The 19,223-nt window shown below is 34.3% G+C and overlaps 4 protein-coding genes across 4 annotated transcripts; 1 reads left to right on the top strand and 3 right to left on the bottom strand.

Moving 5' to 3' along the window:
• The first annotated feature begins 666 nt into the window (after positions 1 to 666).
• LOC120090214 (uncharacterized) lies at positions 667 to 1,738 on the top strand. Its single transcript, XM_039047760.2, has one exon. It carries the CDS (start codon positions 709 to 711, stop codon positions 1,519 to 1,521), a length of 813 nt encoding a protein of 270 aa, XP_038903688.2. The 5' UTR covers positions 667 to 708; the 3' UTR covers positions 1,522 to 1,738.
• A 716-nt stretch (positions 1,739 to 2,454) lies between these two features.
• LOC120090215 (uncharacterized) lies at positions 2,455 to 4,432 on the bottom strand. Its single transcript, XM_039047762.2, has 4 exons — positions 3,971 to 4,432; positions 3,736 to 3,872; positions 3,557 to 3,654; positions 2,455 to 2,724 (listed from the first exon to the last, which is right to left on the bottom strand). Exons 1-4 carry the CDS (start codon positions 4,329 to 4,331, stop codon positions 2,565 to 2,567), a joined length of 756 nt encoding a protein of 251 aa, XP_038903690.2. The 5' UTR covers positions 4,332 to 4,432; the 3' UTR covers positions 2,455 to 2,564.
• Positions 4,433 to 4,710: 278 nt separating this feature from the next.
• Positions 4,711 to 8,590, bottom strand: LOC120091980 (ubiquitin carboxyl-terminal hydrolase 20-like). The gene is made up of 8 exons (XM_039050164.2): positions 7,856 to 8,590; positions 7,628 to 7,748; positions 7,431 to 7,535; positions 6,978 to 7,144; positions 6,554 to 6,892; positions 6,268 to 6,390; positions 5,365 to 5,833; positions 4,711 to 5,271 (listed from the first exon to the last, which is right to left on the bottom strand). Exons 1-8 carry the CDS (start codon positions 8,219 to 8,221, stop codon positions 4,994 to 4,996), a joined length of 1,968 nt encoding a protein of 655 aa, XP_038906092.1. The 5' UTR covers positions 8,222 to 8,590; the 3' UTR covers positions 4,711 to 4,993.
• A 1,672-nt stretch (positions 8,591 to 10,262) lies between these two features.
• LOC120091375 (putative ADP-ribosylation factor GTPase-activating protein AGD8) lies at positions 10,263 to 16,590 on the bottom strand. The gene is made up of 7 exons (XM_039049377.2): positions 16,135 to 16,590; positions 15,838 to 15,956; positions 12,854 to 13,283; positions 12,430 to 12,693; positions 11,316 to 11,438; positions 10,597 to 10,698; positions 10,263 to 10,504 (listed from the first exon to the last, which is right to left on the bottom strand). Exons 1-7 carry the CDS (start codon positions 16,201 to 16,203, stop codon positions 10,397 to 10,399), a joined length of 1,215 nt encoding a protein of 404 aa, XP_038905305.1. The 5' UTR covers positions 16,204 to 16,590; the 3' UTR covers positions 10,263 to 10,396.
• Positions 16,591 to 19,223: the final 2,633 nt, after the last annotated feature.

Consider the following 19,223-nt stretch of genomic DNA (forward strand, 5'->3'; position numbering starts at 1 on the left):
ATAATGATAATTTCTTTCTTCAAACAAGATTCAAAAATATAAAACCATATACATACTAATATAGAAAAAAAAATGGGACATTGTTTTAATAATAACATTATAAAGACTTGTTTGGCCTAAAGAGTAAGAGTTTGGGGATAACTTCCTATACTATGGTAGTATGGACAGTCTTCCATACTACCTCCACTTATTATGTACTACACCAATACGGTTTTTAAAAATAAGATAAGGCTCACTAACATTAATATGGGGTCCACAAATATTATATAGAGATAAATTTTATGATATGAGCAAGGAGTAGTATTCACGTAATAATAGAAAAATTTTAGAAGTTGAAATGAATGAGATTGTTAACTCTACTTCTTGTTTGGCTCAAAAAATTGCTTCTTATTTGACTCAAAAAATTCTATGAACCTTACGATTAAAAGTATTAATTTCATGATTTACTAACTCTTTACCTGAGTTGGTTGATGGGAAGTTGATTGTTTTGGTGAAATATGAGCATAAAGTTGAAGTTGATTGTCTGGTAAAATACATTCATTGAGATATGGGAAACAGCAAGAGGCACACAAATGAGTAGTGGGCCTTTTCGTTCCCTTTTTGCATGTGCTTATAGCCCACTTAGAAGCTGATCCTCACTCTACCAATTCCTATATAAAGGGAACGGAAGATGCATTCTAGGCAATAGCTTTTGTGTTTTGAGTTCCCATGGAGAACCATAGAGTACAATACCTTGCTTTCTTTGCTTTCTTGGGTCTAGGGTTAGCTTCTGCAGCTAGAACCCTTATTGCCTATGATGGCAATGTCCATGCCCCAGTGTTAGGCCATGTTTCTATTGGATATGGTGGTGGAGAAGGTGCTGGTGGTGGATATGGAGTTACCGTTGGATATGGCGGTGGTGGTGGAGGAGGGCGTGGAGGTGGAGGTGGCTCTACAGATGGAGGTGTTGGATATGGAAGTGGTGGAGGTGAAGGAAGTGGCGCTGGATATGGAGGTGGAGAAGAACGTGGTTATGGCAATGGTGGTGGTGGTGGTGGTGGTGGAGGAGGAAGTGGCGGTGGAGGCGGTGTCGGTGTCGGATATGGCCCGGGCGGTGGTTATGGAAATGGAGGTGGAGCTGGGTCTGGTGGTGGTTATGGTAATGGGGAATCAGGTTACGGAGGTGGCGGTGGTGGTGGAAATGGAGGCGGTGGTGGTTATGGCGCTGGAGGAGCAAACGGAGGTGGATATGGAAGTGGTGGAGGACAAGGAGGAGGCTCAGGAAGTGGAGCAGGAGGGCATGGAGGTGGTGGAGGAGGCGGCTCTGGAGGTGGCTATGGTGGTGGAGGAGAAAATGGTGGTGGATATGGAAGTGGTGGAGGACAAGGAGGTGGCTCAGGAAGTGGAGCAGGAGGGCGTGGAGGTGGCGGAGGAGGTGGCTCCGGTGGCGGCTATGGTGGTGGAGGTGCCCAAGGAGGAGGGTATGGAGCTGGCGGAGGGAGTGGAGAGGGCGGTGGATATGGTGGTGGATATGCACCTTGATCAAAATTATCCCTATCGAGTTCTATATATACCTCAACAAAAAGAAAGTAAGAAGAAGAAAGCTAAGGTAAACAAGGACTATTGATTATATTTTATGATCTTAATAAACTAAGTTTACTATTGTGATTATTGAAGAATGGGAAATTAGGGACCCTTGTTTGATTTGAAAACCTTTCCTTAAATATGCAATATGATTGTGTGATTTATGACTTTTCAATTCATTTGTGTTACTTAAATATATGCAAATATGAGAGAAACATGATTGAATTTTCAATCTCACCTCCACATATGGTTGAATTAAAAAAATAAAATGTTAATCTATAAAAATCATCGCTAATTATATTACCAAGTTTTAAAATGAGTTTCAACGTTTCTATAGCCAACAATATTTGTAGATCAATTATACATTTCGATTAATTGGGACCATTCATTTTTTTAACGAATCAATATACATATAAGATATAAAGAAGCAACCATGTGTGTCAATTTCAAAATAACACAGGATCCACGATCAACGTAAACATAACTTAACTAAATAAGACACTATTTACTCAACCAAAAGATCAAAGTTACAAATCTTCTACTATACATCATGATAGGTTATGATGTAATTTATACATGTCCCATATCATAGTAGTATTACCTACAAAAAGTATAAAACTACTAGATTCAACCACTTTTTTAAACAAAAGAAAAAAAAAGATTTATTAAGTTAAAATATGAATTTAGTCATTGTATTCTATCATATTGTATACCTATTTAATCTATGAACTTAAAAAAATATATATACATATATTGTATGTCTTTAAATTTTTATGATATAGTCTCATATTATTGACACAATAAAATTTACACCAAACTAGACAACTAATGTGCATACTATGTTAATATTCTATCAATAAGGTTAAATGTAAGAACCAAATAAAAGAATAGTTTAAAGCAAAGCAGGAAAAATAAAGTATAGTTCAATGATCATAAAGCAAAGTTTACAAACTAAATAGACACGAGTTGCCATTCGAAGGTAGGATAAAGGGTGGGCTATTTTAACTATTTAATGAATAGTAAGATTGTTTGGAATCCAAAGTGGAATCAGTAGGAAATTCAGGCTCCCTATTGATCATATCAACCCCTCCATCCTCTTTCAGCATCACCATATTTGATTTAATTTTCTTGGCATAAAATGCTCTGTTACTTCTTTGATGCCTGTCATTTTTATTATATATTGTCATCAGTTCACTTAATACATAATTCATACTTTTCTTACTATCAAATATAAATCAATAAAGCTTCATTTCGTGGTTTTTAATTTTTTAAAATATCAAGTTTATAACACTACTTTTACATATAAGTTTTCTTGTTCTATTATCTATTGTCTATCAATATTTTTAAAAATTAAGCTAAATTTTAAAAATTAAAAAAATATATATTAATAATAGTTTTTATATACTCGTTTTTTTTATAAAAAAAAAAAAAGACTAAGTATTTAAGTGCTATTTTAAGAAATTAGGAATTATATGAAATTAAAAAAAAAAAAAAACAAATATAAATTTCAAAAACCGAAAACTAAAAACAAAATCGTCTTTTTCTTCTTGGATAGCAAAGAAAAAAATCATTATAATATCTTGACGAAAGAGATAATTAGACTTCTTCAACTTTGATATCATCGGTCTTCCCTTTTTCTTTTTCTTTTCTGTTTTTTGTTTTGAATTTTTTTTTAACTTTTTTGAAATATTTCACGATTTTGGCTAACTTTTAAAAATATAAAATAAGAGGAAAAAAAAGAAATGGCTCAAGGATTGATTGGTTTCGAACAAATTCATGAAGCTGATATCATCTCGAATCACTATATCTTCGACTTTTTAGAGCAAACTTTTAGGCAAGACTTTGTGTTAAAAGTCAAAAGAATAGAGAAACATATGATGAAATGTTTTATAACTAGGTTTTTTTTAAAGGGGTATTTTGATACTATTTGAAAAAATAATAAATTAATAATAATAATAATAATAATAATAAACAAATAAAATTGGTAACTTACTTATCAAATACAACCCATGTTGCATGAAGGCTGGAGATTTGCTCAACAATAAGCAATCTAAGTGGATGACCCATTATAACTTTTTTTTGTGGCACAACCTGAAAAGAAAAGTAATAATACAAATTCAATGATAAAATATGCTTTGAAAATAATAACCAAAAATAAAATAAAATAAATACCCCATATTTTCTACAGAGTGATATCACAGCTTCAAGTTTAGCATACTTGGCTTCACTAAGGTACTCCCTTTCCCCTCTCTCAAAGGACATCTCCTCCAAATTTATTGGCCAAATATCCAACCATGTTTTGGATGAAACTACATAGTTTACATCAAACCAAATTAATTTTTGTAATGATCTTCACAAACCACTAGAAGAATCTTACACTTGACAAAAAAAAAATGAAAGAACTAACGAGGAATATTGAGCCACGGCATTGCACCGATGAGAGTAACGACGCAACCAGGCTTAATAACATTATCCAACGCCCACTTGAGTGGCTCCGTGGTGAACTCTTCCATTCCATCCATGACGACGACTACGTGTCTACTCGCAGCCTCTGATGATGAGCTCAAAGTCGGCGTCGGAGTCGGGGTTGGTGTCGGCGTATCGTCTCCCATGGCTTCATTTCCAGCCTCTGCCATGGCACAGAAGAAGAAAATAAGGAAAGAAAAAACAGTATTGTTGGAAGACTTGGCAGTGTTTTGAATATAATTCTTGTTTAGCTGGCTTGAGAATATTAAATAACAAGGTTTGATACTTACAAGAATATGCATAGAAATCTGCTCAAGAAACCAACAAACATCTCTAACAATCAATATCTTCCATTGATTCTGTCAAAATCAATTATTTCCACACTCAAAAGCTCCAAGAAAGTTTCTAGTACTCCCATAGTTTCATACTCCATTTGTTTACGCTATAAATTTATCTTCATTAATATTTATAGACCGCACAATGATGTCAGTAAATTTCACCAAATTTTTAAAATCACATTGACATGAGACACAATAACTAAAGGTAGTATGGAGAATTTTTCATACTCCTATAGTATAGAAAATTTTCACCCGCTCCAAATTGATGTGATCCTTATAATATTGATCATAGTAATCATCTCTAAAAATCACAGTCAAGACTGGAAAGTACTAACAAAATTGCTTTAAAACAAATTGAAACTTGATTGTCACACTCATGAATTTGATTATATAACATGTCAAGCATCGGAGTTGAAAATGTTCTCTATACAGATTGAAAAAACATTGATCGACTGAGGTCAAACCCAAAACCTGAACTTTATGTAGCTAGAAATAAATTTAAAGGTCTTCCACCACCACATATTTACCAATTAAACAACAAAAATAGCCTACACAACTTTAAAGAGGAAGGCTAAGCAAAATCTATCGACTTGGTTCACTTCAGTTTTCGGCTGCCATGAAATGCATCACAGAACTATACTTGTTTTGCGACGAGTATTAGGCGGGCTTGACCTTTTACATGGTAATGACCTTAGTCTCTTCTTCTTGTTCAAGGAGGAGCCTTCACTCTGAGATCCCAATATAGCAGCAATCATTTTCGACCCTCTCGAACCTGGCATGCTCTTCTTAATGTACCTCAGGGCTGCTTTTCTTTCAGAATCTTCCACACCTTTATGCAATGACCGTCCAGATGTCGAGCACTTTTCTGCCTTCAGATGATCGTCTGGGATTCGGTATTGTGGTTCTGAACAAAGTACAAACAATTCCAGATATTAAATATAGTCCAACCAACCAACTATTAAATAGAAAACATATAGAGATTAGAACAAGGCTTTACCTGGAGTCTGGAAAATATTATCGGGGCTGGGAGATCTCATAGGCGATAGAGGGTGAAAACCATCGATACATTCATCTTCATCATTCGAACAGAGGTTCTTAGTTACGATGGGAGAAGATAACTTAGTTGTCGCACTCTCAAACATATGCAAGTTAGTGGAAGTAGCATTTTCCAAATTATTGGCACCAGTATCTTGATTCCCCATTTCACAAGAAAACCGAGGACTTGGTCGCAAAGTATCAGCCAGTGCATTCGTAGTTTCACGATTGACATTAGACTCAGCAGCAAACGAAGAGCAAACAGTATCAATATTTTGCAAAACTGACTTGGGTGATGGATTTGAGGAATCTGAATTCAAGCAAGGATCTGGTCTTTGGATTAAACTTGAGAACCATGAAGTTCCCTTCCTCTTATATAACAGAATGTAGGCCTCACGTGACAGCACATAACCTTCACTGACCGGAGTAACCTGCATAACATCAAAACCAGAGAGTTGTTCTTCTTCAGAAAAAGCTTACCGCACTCTAAATCAATGGAGAATCAGTAGCTCCATTAATAGAAGCACATAACAGAATTCCAGTTAGGTTATACCAGCATACCCTTAATGATTAATTATCCTCAAGACCAAAAAGATTGCAACACATTAGATCAAATGTAGTAATTCAAAAGTAATGGCTACTAAAATTTCAAAAATGATGATATGAGATACCAAAAGGTTCTACTGATATACAACCAAAAGCAAGTAGCCAAATGCCGGGAAAGAAGAAAACATGAAACAAATAAAAACTGGAAAGGAGACTATAATCACTAATTTAATCGTCACCCGTGTATCTAGCAGGCCAAATCCTTGCAGTGAATTGAAAAACTAAACAAACTTGAAGAAATACTTCATAAATGTCATACCAATGAGTCATCCATTCTATGCCACGTATCAGGAGAGGAGCGAACAAAGCTGAAGTAATGCCCAGAAGTAGAGGAAAATCCTGTGTGTTCCACAATGGCAAATAATTCATACTTGTGCCCCACCTATTATCATCAAAGGGAAAGAGAGAGAGAACCTCAGTAATGAACCTCTAAACCAATTGTTAAAATATATTACAGGGCTCAAATATTCTACATTTCAAGATAGTAATGACATTTCAAGTACAAACTTTACACAATATGATAAGAGAATTTAGTTAAACTTCACCTCTGCATCCTGGCCTCCAAGGGTGTACGGCTGCAAATCTAACTCTAGTGGAAAGTCCAAGTGCTTTTCGATTTTCTCAACAAAAGAACAATCAGCCTTGAATCTTTTTAAGTGGAATGTAGCAACCAAGGGGATTTTTTCCAGCTTAAGCTGCTTCTCCACCAACACCTCTTCGTTGCAGTTTTCACACTTAAATTTCGTCTCTGGATCACCAATCCTTTCCACCTTGGTGAAAGACTCCAGAGCACTAGAAAGGGAGTCTACATTCTCAATTTCCAAACTCAGGTCAACCAAAGGCTCGTGGGTTTCGGAACTATGGCCACAACTACAGCAGCATAGCTGAATATACCGCAGATTGTTAAAATACAAGACACTGAAGCTTAAGACAGAAAAACAGAACAGAACAGATAATTCGCTTTCTTACATTGCTTATGAGACGACCACCGAACACCTTATTCACTAGATCATCATCCTCAGAAGAAATCCGATCCTTTGCTTCTGAAACCAGGCATCTTTCAAGTTTATCCAAGAAGCACTGCATGAACTCATGGGCATCTTCCTGCTGGTATCTCCGGAAAAAAGATGAGAAGTCTAATGCTAGCTTTAAGAACAACAGTATACCAAAGTTCTCAAAAGATAATATGATAAAACATAAAAGAATAAAAACAACTGCAACCTCCAATACACGCAAGACAAAACATTTGTATCCAAAAACCATTAAAGAAAATAAAATAACACATTATGATTATCTAGAACTCAAAATTCGATCCCATCAAAATGCAGTTTCTTTAAGGCAGATACATAATTCCTTACAAACTATCACATCACACAACAGACAAAATGCACTAATTAACAAAAATCTTAAGAAAAAGGATACAATTCAAGTTATCGACAAGTTTCAGTGGGGAGATAATCCCACCCAAAGAAGTTAAGGAGAGCTCGATATGTTCTCGAATTGCACAAAGAACACAAAAATCTTCACCTGCGGATGCAAATTTGCAATTCTTTTAACAACTATTCGATACGTAGATTATAGAAACAGAGAGGGCACATTGGTAGTGACAAAGATCTTACTGTTACAAGGCACATCATGATTGGCAGACCGAAGACCCTCCACAAATGGAGCAGTATGAGTGAGGCACTGCAAGATTGCGTTAATAAAACAAGTATTCCCCAAATTTGCAAGCCCCGCACCCTACAAATTCAGAACATAACCAAATCAAACCCCATAAAGAGAAATAAATGGAAAAGATGATGTCAATTGCAACTAATTACAAAGAACTAATTGAAAGAGGGGCTCACCGCTGAAAAAGATTCGGTTTCTTGGGCAGACACTGAATTTGCTGGAAAAGCTTCCTCTGAAGAAGACCACTCCAAAGACGATCCCGGCAAAGAGGGCAATGGCTCGAGTCCATCAGAATCAGACGAGTAAGGTGAAAATGACGAAGACCCAGTAGGGTTCATCGAAGAATTACCCCAAAACTGATTAGCAGAGCCATCAATAGACGAAAAAGAAAAATTCCCATTACGGCAAGACGAAGGCGGAACTAAAGATTGTTGAGTTAGGGCATCCTCAGTAGTAGTCGACGGCCAAGACCCACCTTCAATTCCCAACGGAGGAACCAAAAATCGATCGACTTCTTGAGAATCCACCAAATGGGTCGTCATTAAAGAGAGTAAAACAAGATAATTAGGCTGAATAGAAGAGAAAACACCCTCAAATGAAAGAAAACAGAGATGTGTTTAGGAGAATTAGAAAAGGGGAGGAAGGTTTTGGGATGAAATTGAAGCGGGAAAATTGGAAACGAGAGAGGGAAAACGAAAATCAATTGAGAAAGGGTTTTAATATATGATTTGAAAAGGGAGGGAAAACTCAAAAAACTCTCAAAAATTGGTCCTTTCCGCTTCAGAACAAAAAGGGAAAACGAAAAAATTTGAGAGGGAAGAGAAGAAAGAGACGCGGAAGACGATAATGGACAGTTGATTTCGTTTTTTAGTTCCTTTTTAAATACTTCATACCTAATTTTGGCCAAAACTGAACTACTGCTCTCTCAATCGTATCTTGTACTCTTCACTCTAATTTATTTATTGGAAAAAATATTTTTTTTTCTCCCTACGCTTTAAGTTTAATTTGTATTCCGTCATTAGATTTAAAAAATGCTTCGATGACTGGTTTTAAGTTTAATTTCAATTTAGTCTCTATTCAAAATGTTACAATTTTATCATTTAAATTTAAATTTTTTTTCCAACTTGATTTTTAATATTAATTAGTTTAGAAGGATTGTATTTAATTATATTTTACTATTTTTCATCACTATTAAAATTAGATTCAATATTTCACTTCATAATTCTTTTAAATTAATTAATAGACATTGACGTCAATAACTAAATGTGGATATTGAATGAAAATTTAATGTTAAAATGTAAAATTTGAAATCTAAGGACCAAATTAAAACAAAAATTCAATTTTCAAAGAACATTTGAAATCTTTTCACCATATGGAAACTACCGACCAAAGAGGTAGTTTTTTTTTTTCCCTTATTTCTCTTATAGTTTCTTCAATAATATTCTCTCTTAAATTATTAAATCAAAATGAAAATTCTTACCATAGACAAAAATAATAATAAAAGGAAAAAATCAATTTATACCAACTTTGGGTTGGGATTGTATTGGTTAAATTTCCATATAACAATATACCTTTTAAAGTTTAAACTAATCAATTTAATCTTAAAATCATTCCTTCTCTCATAGTAGCAAGGAAAAAAAATCTAAGAAAGTAGAGAAAAATAGAAGTATACGAGAAAATTGAAAATCGCCCAAATTAAAAAACTTCTAATGTCCATTTGATTTTAGTATTAATCTTTAATATACGAAAATTTTTACATTTAAATAAGTTTTATCAACCAGTGAAAATTATACTTTTAAATGAGACTCTAATCTATAGTCTAAATTGATTAACTTCTAAAAAATTTTTTTTTTTTTTTTTGAAAGGTGAAAAACTAAGGTTTCAATAGATACCATTATTAATTTTAGGTTTCTAAAGTTAGAGTATAAATTGATTTCAATTTATATAAATTATTAGTTTTGGGTATAAATTATTTCTTTTCAAGAAGAAAAAGAAAATTAAGCAATGAGTTTGTGGTTTAAAAATTATTTGACAGCATTGTAGGAAAGTGTGTTAGTTCTACCAACAAAAAAATAAAATCAAATTATAAATTTAAGAATTGAAGGTTTAATTATTAATTGGGAGATTTTGCCTTTAAGTTTATTACACCAGTTTAAATTTTTAGATATCTATTGGCCACCCCAACTTCGATCAACAAATTAACCTCGCACGTTAAAAAGTTAAAACTCATCATCTAAAAGTAACATCTTAAAACTAATCTCATGGACCAAAAGTCTCCAAAACTTTTAACATATCTGAAATTAAATAACCAGAAAATGCACATGCTAGATTTACACATTCAATAATAATTATAAAGTTTTTTTAAAAAAAATAAAGCACTCAATTATTATTGAAACACATACAATAAACTCGCAACTATAAGCAAAACTCAATACAGATTCAGGTCCTAAAGCTCGTTGTGAGATAGGAATGCCAAATTTTGGTGGTGAAAAATCTGGTATGTTTGCTACAAAAAAGAACTAAAGCACATGTTCACTGCAGCTGCTAGAAAAACAAAACAAAAGAACCAGCCAATTCAAGTCCTGTGTAAAAGGTTGCTTTTTGAAAGAATCTGTATAACTGAATTTCTTTACATTCCTCAGTAATAAAATCAGCTGGTAATAAAAACCGTATCGAGTTGAAGCCAAATTCTACAATGGGGAAACACTTGAAAATAATCAAATGATTCTGTCCTGAAGATCTGTAATTAATGTGGATGCCAAAGAGCTTAGCTTCTTCCCTGTTTCTCCTGCAATGTTCTTGAGAGAAGAAAGATCCTGCTGTGCCTGACAAAGGAAATGGATGTATGTAATACAAGCTATGAAAATCAAGAAACCCAACCACAACTGCACTAATTAGATTTGGATTAGTATAGAACCTGAATAGAAATCCGGTTAATAAACTCGGTTGCAGTAAGATCGACGGAAGGATTATCTCGCTGGTTACCGAATAGATCGGCGCTAGAGATGGAAGCTGAGCCCTGCGAATAGGAGGATGGTGAGTAAGGGGAATGAAGGCACTATAGACCCATTTAATTTAAGCATTCAGAGATATCAGCATTACAAAGAAACGACTTCCATCCAATCTGTAGAAAGCATTAAACAAGATATTGGATACCAAAAGTTAAAGATGCATTAACTCAGTGCCAAAGCCTCGTCACAAAAACAGAAACAGACTCGACACAACACCGAAATGACACATCACGGACACGTTGACTTCTAAAAAGAGTAGCACATGAGACAGGTGTTTTCGCCCTTTTCTTCAATACATTTAGTTTATGGTTCTTTTTTAATTGAGCTTTTACTAACCTTCGTTTTCCCCAGTGTTAGTGGCATCTTCATCTAGAAAGGGTTTTTCTTTTTTTCAAAACATGTACATCCAAATGTGTCTAAAACACGTCCTTGACATGTCAGGAAATTATATGTAACGTAAATTATAAATCCTCAATAAGTGAAAAACATAATATAGAACATATAAAAGGAGTTCCTGCTCCATCAAGAAGGATTTAAGGTTCAAATGGTAAGAGGTCTGTATGCATAGTATGACTAGAAAAGTCTGGACAACAATTTCCACTTCATTAACGATAAAGGTACATACCGAGAACTTTTGCAGGGAGACCTGAGCTTCAGCATCAGCTCTGTTCTGATCACCAAAATATTGGGCTGATGAAATAGATTTAGCATTGGAGAATTTCTTCCTTGCTTCATCACTTTCTTCAATCTAACATCATCATTTTGTGAGAACGGAGACCAAATGAAGAGACTATTATGGACCCATGTCCTCAATCAGTATGATACCCGTTATGCATGCCATGATGCCATTACTGAATATTTTTATTTATGGGAATTCTGATGGGTTATGTTTGACCAACAATAGATCGCTTCTTATCCATATATGCGCACGTTTATGATTCCCATGAATATAAATATAAAGAGAATAAAATGTAGAAAATGATAGAAATAAATATAGAAACTACAGGTAGCATAACCATCATGGGTTGACCTAGTGGTAAAAAAGGAGACAGTCTCAATAAATGGCTAAGAGGTCAAGTGTTCAAATCCATGGCGGCCACCTACCTAAGAATTAATTTCCTACGAGTTTCCTTGACACCCAAATGTTGTAGGGTCAAGCGGATTGCCCCGTGAGATTAGTCAAGGTGGGCGTAAGCGGGCCCAGACACTCACGAATGTCAAAAAAAAAAAAAAACAAAACAAAAAATACAGGTAGCATCAGAAGAAAACATAAAACACACCACCCACGGCTATGTTAAATTGCAAAGGGATGTACACAAAACTTATTCAAAACAAGAAAATTCCCCAGGAAACCCATGTCAACAATACAACAAGGAACAGACACTGTCAGAGATTTTCATCCCATGAAATTCGGAAACAAATGTATCCATTTTTCAGAGTAATTCATTTTTTGAGTACCTAAATTATGCTTCAATTAAGAGCACTTCATTCTTGGACACCAAAAGGCCTAATTACATCTACATGAAAACAAAAGATTCAAGAAGCTAGCTACTGTGCATTAAGAAACACCAAATAATTATCCAAGACTAAGGATAAACATGATCCATGAGTAATGGCAGGGTGACAAAAGCAATGAGTTTCGGATTTACGGCCTACATTAGACAATTCCTCACTTTTTCCACGCCTGATTTAGTGAAACATGCCAAAATCATTAGAAAATCCAAAGTACAATGTCTAACCTGCACTTTCGAGGAACTGGAACTGCCTTTCTTTGGAAAACCACCATCCATTCCAAATTCAGCAAAGAAGCCTGTTGCCTTTGGGGGAGCTACATGGCTAACTACATGAGAGCCACTAGCATTCACATCAGATGATTGAACATTTTCTACATATTCAAAGCGAGATGCAAAAGATGAACCAGTTGCAGCAGTTTTGGGCGCCGTTGAAGATGAAATTGGAACTGTTGGTTCTTCAGGTTTCTGATCATATAGATTTTCACTTGGCTGCACAGAATAATACAAATTATAAGGTCATGGAAACTGTATTACAAAAACTATATTTAAAGTCAATAAAAAATTAGATTAAAGACTTTATCTAAAAGAACAACAATTCATGAGCAATATACGGTCATTTCACAGTGGTCGAATGCATTGGTATTATTACCTTTGTAGTAAGCTTTCGGGCACCAAGTCCCCCAGTCTTCCCTGGCTTCTTCCCACCAATGGGCTTCTTGACAGTACTAGAAAATACCGTCTGAGAAGCTTTTGGTGAAGCAGAAACTTCTGGAGCTTCTTGCTTTCCTGAGACATTCTCTTTCACAGTTTCATTAGTCTTGACAGGAGGGCCATTTGTTACTTGGCCTGATAGAGAAGCAACTGGGGAAGATGGCAATGCCGGCTCTTCTGCCATACTTTTCGCCACTTCTTTCGAAAGTAGTTGTCTATACAATTCAGCAGCTCTTGACGTATATTTGGCCTCAATTTTGCCTCCATCGGTCCATCCATGCTGCTTAAAGAAAACCTGTGCTCGGTTATTCCCTCCAAAGCTCATTGTTTTAAGCTGCTCCACACTCCAAGAATCTAAATTCGTGGACCTACATAAATTGAAAAACTTAATAACATCCAAATAATTACCATTATAAGGGGACTTGTAGTGTAACAGACTTTTCAAAATAATTATGCCATAACCTTTGGCACTTTATTCTATTTGAAATCCTAAGTAGCATGTTATGCAAGCCACGTGTATTAAATGCCAACAGGACTTGCAAAGAAATTAGAGATAAAGTGCACCAACGGTCTTCCAGAAGGCAGATAAGAGTTCTGTTGGCTCAGTATATGTAGCGCTTTCTTTAAGGCCACTGATGTTATCGCATTGGTGAGTATAGAATTAAAAAAATGGCATTTAATAATGTCAAAATTATACTGAGATTACTTTAAGTTCCCAGAAAAGGATGCTTTCATTCTCACCGTCCATGCAATGATGTAAATCGTCTTTTCAAATTCCACTTGAGTACAACTACTTTTTACCGGTATTTGCTTCATTTAATTTAATTATAAACCATTCACTATAGTTTTAGAAAACATTAAACCTTTACTATTAAAGAAAAAACCTATTTATAAGAACCCTTTCGGTAAAACTTTCACTGTAACATTTGGTTTTAATAAGTAATAGACTAGAAAATGAAGTTGACAAAATTGGACAGTGTGACTGAGACTCAGTCAACCCCAGGCGCCCAGTAGCCTGACTAGGGCATTAAATGGGGAAACTGAGACACCTAACTAGCAAAAATTAAGAAGGGGTAGTTACAAAAGCATTTGGCAATGAACACTCATATGAACGTACTTTATTTAATTATATATGAAGTCTCCTCGAAACCCCCTGCTTTCTTTAAAAAGACAACTATTCCTAGTTTTCTAAATTTTCTGGCCCTAAGAACGGAAGCAACAGTAATTCCATAGGGTTTTAGGTCTTTATTTTGTAGAGGACAGAAAGAAAGAAATATGAAGGGCCCCATCCATTGAGAGGAGACAATGAACTAATGTTAGATCGTCAGTACAGTGGCAAAACCAAAATGGACCAGCAGTTTATAAATCAGCTACTGACGAGTTGTTAACATAGGGGAATCTGGATTACATGTATGGTGAAGCACTAATGTCAACTATCATGTGATTACCATTGATGTTATTAAGGGGGGAAAAATGAGCATCCAAATGGTTTTTTTTTTATAAGAAAAAAAATTCATTGATATGAAATTTACAAACAGGGGCAAAAAGCCTAAACCAAAGGAGTTACCAATAGACTTCTCCAAATGGTAAATAATTCAAAATCCAGATGCAGCAAATATTTAGGATATAAATTTTTTTGGTCCGAAGAACATAATCATGCATGTCTACGAACTATTGGAAGATCTACCAGGTTGGGAGGGGGGTCGGAACTTTTTCCTTTAGGCTTACCTAGATCTACAGAGAAAGATCAAGTTATACATAAGGCAGAAGGGCATAGGATCATTCCTAAACTGAGGTTTAGGGAATACAAAATATTTCTCTGAAATCTGCATCTTTCGTAAAATGTAAATATATTGCATAACTTTCCTATATAAATAAATAAGCAGTACAATGCAAGCCAAACCTCGTCCTCCAACATACAGATATATGCGTATGTACACTTTTGTGAAGACAACAATTTTGATATCTAAAAATGTAGTTCTTAGTGATATTTTACAATGATACTTTTTTTCATCTTCTCAACTTAGATTGTAAAAGAGGCACACCAGGTTTTCATTCTTCTGGCCAAAATGAAGCTACTAAAAAGCTCAAGTACATGGTAAAAATTCGTAATTAACATCCATAATCATTTGATAATGATTTCATCTTTAGCTTTCTATTTGTGAACATTGTGTTTTCTTCCTCACAATTTATTTACAATGGTTTCCACCCCTATAAAAGAAACATTTGAATTCTTAGTCAAGTTCCAAAAAAACAAAAACTATTTTAAAAAACTAATTTTTTTAAGTTTTGAAAACATGGTTTAGATTTTGAAAACATTTGTAAAAAGTAGATAGCAAAACAAAGAAATATCATAACTAGAAGTAGTATTTATAAGCTTAATTTTCGAAACACAATAAAACCAAAAACCAAATAGTTATCAAACAAGGTCTACATTGTTGTATCTACATATGCCCATTTACTTCACTTTCAAATAATTTACATCACTTTCATGCGTTAATTCGTATAATTATGGTATGATGTAGTTATCATAACCTACTTCGAGGTTTCTTGGAAAGAATCTATGAGTGCCTGCCAACATCAACCCAAACATTCTTAGATACAAGGTTAAATGAATTTATATGGACCCATCTCAAAGAACATTCTGAGTATGCCACTGAAACATGAGTCATGTTAGAGCGTAAGACATGGCAAGCAAGTAGGAAGACATGGTTTACCATAAATGACTCAACATGTAGAAGAGACGTGAGAATAAGACACTAGCAATACAATGCACTTCCAATAGCTAGACATACTCTATTTGGAAAACAAACATATACAAACGATTCAAGGGAGGTTAATTCAGAGCCACAAATCAAAACCAGAGGGCATCAAAATCAAAACCAGAGGGCATCAAAATCAAAACCCAAATAGAAAAATCACCTGACGAAACTAACATGGACGCCAAGGCTGCGATGCACAGCGGAACAATCAATACAGAGGAAGATCCCATAGGTAACAGAAGCCCAAGTTGGATTTTTAGCATTGCAATCAAAGCACATCTGAAAAAATAAACAACGACAACAATAATAACCACAGCCAACGAAGTGGGTCTGTTCCGTTTCAACAGGGGATCAAAGATCTCGACATGAAACACACGGATCGGAAAGAGGAAACACAATATGGAGACGAAACAGACAGAAATTCAAATAAGAAATGGAGAGAGAGGAAAAGGAATACCTTGTTATCGGACTTGGCTTTGAGTTTTCTGAAGACAAGGTTCTTATCGGAGAAGCTGTCGGATGCCATTAGAGAGGAAAAGGAAGAGAAAAATCCCCAAGGGGGTGTGCTTGAACGAACACCTCCTTCGGGAAATTGAAATGAAGAAGAGGATCGGGAAGAAGAAGATCGGACTGAAACTCCAGAAATCGCCTTCTTTGGTTTTTTAATTCGAAAGAAATTTCGCAACGGAATTACTAAAATGGCCTTGTATGTTTCTTCAATGAACTGCTGCCAAGCTGGCACTATGTAAGGATATTTGCGTCTTTTTCATATATAATTGTTATTATTTTAAGAAATTAGGTCAACTTATTCAAAATATCTCCCAACTTTTAGGTTTTTTTCAATCATATCACGATGGTTTAAAAAAAATTCTCCTACATCTTTGAAAGTTTTTTGACCACTACAATAGGTCATAATTGAAATTCATCTCAAAATTTCGAAATATTTTATTTAAGTTTTCATCTATAGGCAAGTACTAGTTTGTTATCTTTTATAACTAAGAATTTTGCTTTAATGAAATTAACTGTGTTCAGATACATAGTTTGATAGGTAGTGATATATATCGAGGGTGTATAGAGGTGGAAGCGTTCAGTCATGTATCTAAGACTCGTTCTTTTATTATTCTTAAAAAAATCTAATTATTTTAGTATGCTACTTATAATACTTGTAAAATATATTTGAGAGTTTTGTACCTACATTCAAATTTTATTTCATCTCTAAAAGTAACCTTAAAAAGGATGAGTCAAGTCAGATGTTCCTCTTCCCAAACCAAGGTGGTTAGTAATCCCAATGGCAACTCAACATCAGAAGTCACAACGCTACCAAAAATCATAATAAAATCATAATAATACTATGTTGTATTGGATCTTAATTGATGTCATCAATAAGTTGATAAGAATCTTGGACAGTTGGAGTGATTGACACCTGAAATGACAAGATAGACGTCAAATTCTTTTAGGAACCCAAACACCCCATATCTAAGTACAATGAAAAGTCTCACACACTCTTATTGATAGTTGACACGAAAACTCTAATATGATTTAAGAACTAGAGTTTTTCGCGCGAGCACCATCATGTGTGCAATTTATTTTGCATGCAAACATCAATTCTTTTCTTCTCTTCATGTCGAATAACATGTAGCAATTAGTGCTGCTCAAATTCATCCAACTTGAAATCTTGACTCATATACATCATTGATATGATCTTATGGAATCATAATGATATTCATGAATTGAGGCCAAAAAGTTTAATTATGCACAACAAGGACGAAGTTTATTGGAGCACATTCCGCTTGTTTACGTAAAAAAGAACTTCCGATTGAGATTGCATTAAATGCACTCCAACTTTATCTATGATGAATTTAAGTTAAAGTTAACTTAAATGTGATTGAAGTTAAAGTAAATTTGTATTGATTTAACTTAAGTAGTATTAAACTAACTTTAACTATGCATCTTAATTTTTTAATGGAAGTACGATTCAACCTATTTCAAATTATTCGAAGTAAAGTTTCAATACATGTTAAAGACAAGTTTTCGTTATAAAGGAGATGATTGTGGGAACACATGAGCTAGGAAAAGCAAATCTAGATGATTATTTCAAGTTTCAAAAAGTCAACCATGTTTTCATGAGGAAAAAACTTCAATTTGACTCAAATTTCAAACTCGGGCAGGCTTTTCCTTAAAATTTCTTCAAATGTCAGCCATGGATGAAATTGGCAAACAAAAAAATTATAAATTAAAAAAATAAATAAAATGTTAAAATGATCAAGTAAAGTTTAAATCTCATTAATTATGGTCTTTTTTCATCATTGAGCTTTCAAATTCATTTTATTTTAGTTCCTCCACTTTTAAAATGCCTATCAACCACCTAACTCTTGAGCTTAAAAGATAATCATACCTTTATTTCATTTTGAGTAAATGATAAAAATCATCTTTGAAGTTTAGTGGTAATTGCAAAATTTGAGTCCTCAAACTTATATGAGCGTTAAAATTGGACCCTCAAATTTAGAATATTTGTAAAAATTGAACCCTTAAACTTATATAATTGTTGCAATTTCTGCAATTATGTGAGTTTGAGGGTTTCATAATTTTACCATTGAAAGTTTGAGGGTTTCAATTCAACTACCATCATACTTTAGGAATGGTTTTCCCTTTATATTTTTAATTAACCCTAACAAACTTACAATAATTGTAGAAATTGAACTCTTGAACTTATACAATTGTTACAATTTCTATAATTACGTAAGTTTGAGGGTTTAAATTCAACTACCATCATACTTTAGGAATGATTTTGTAATATTTTCTTTATGTTTTTAATTGACCCTAACAAACGACACTCCATATCTCTCCACAATGGTATGATTGTAGTTTGTAATTGTATTATACAAACTTTTCATTTATCTAATAAAATATGAGGTATTTTATTCGACATTTAGTTGCATTAACTCACAAAAATCAATAAACTAAAATACAAGGTTATCTTCTGCAACTTAAATATGTATGTAGAGATATACAGGTAGATCGTGTTTAATTGATAACCTAAACGGTCTGTAGTAGATGGATAAGGTTGGGTATCGTATTCTGGTAACACTATGAATACGACCTGCTTTATAGTTGTTACAATTATTGTAAAGTGATATAAATGATTTGATCCAATCATTCATGTAGAGGCATGTGAGTAGGGGTATTCTATACAAAAAGTTCATATAAGACCAGACCACGAAATGAATAATCTCTTCGTATAGCACCGTTGCTATAAGAGATTTACATTTCATCAGGATGACCATAGATGATTTGACCTTAATCTTGAGTTAGTTGTAAACTCCTGCCTATGAAGACGGTCATTTGATTTGTATGAATGAGAGTGGCCAGTTTTGTGACTAAGTATGCCTACCATTTTGGAGATTCGTCTGATTGAGAAGCTAGGAATGCATCTGCACAAAAAGAAATTCACTATTTCCCTACTGTTAGGATAAGTAGAAAAATTGCTCTCTCAAGGGCTGATTCCGGGGTTTGAACAATGTGGTGTCACACCCTCTCCTAGCTCAA

This window comes from Benincasa hispida, chromosome 11 (genome assembly GCF_027475165.1).
Source record: "Benincasa hispida cultivar pf3 chromosome 11, pf3_genome.v1.1, whole genome shotgun sequence".
Lineage (NCBI taxonomy): Eukaryota > Viridiplantae > Streptophyta > Magnoliopsida > Cucurbitales > Cucurbitaceae > Benincasa > Benincasa hispida.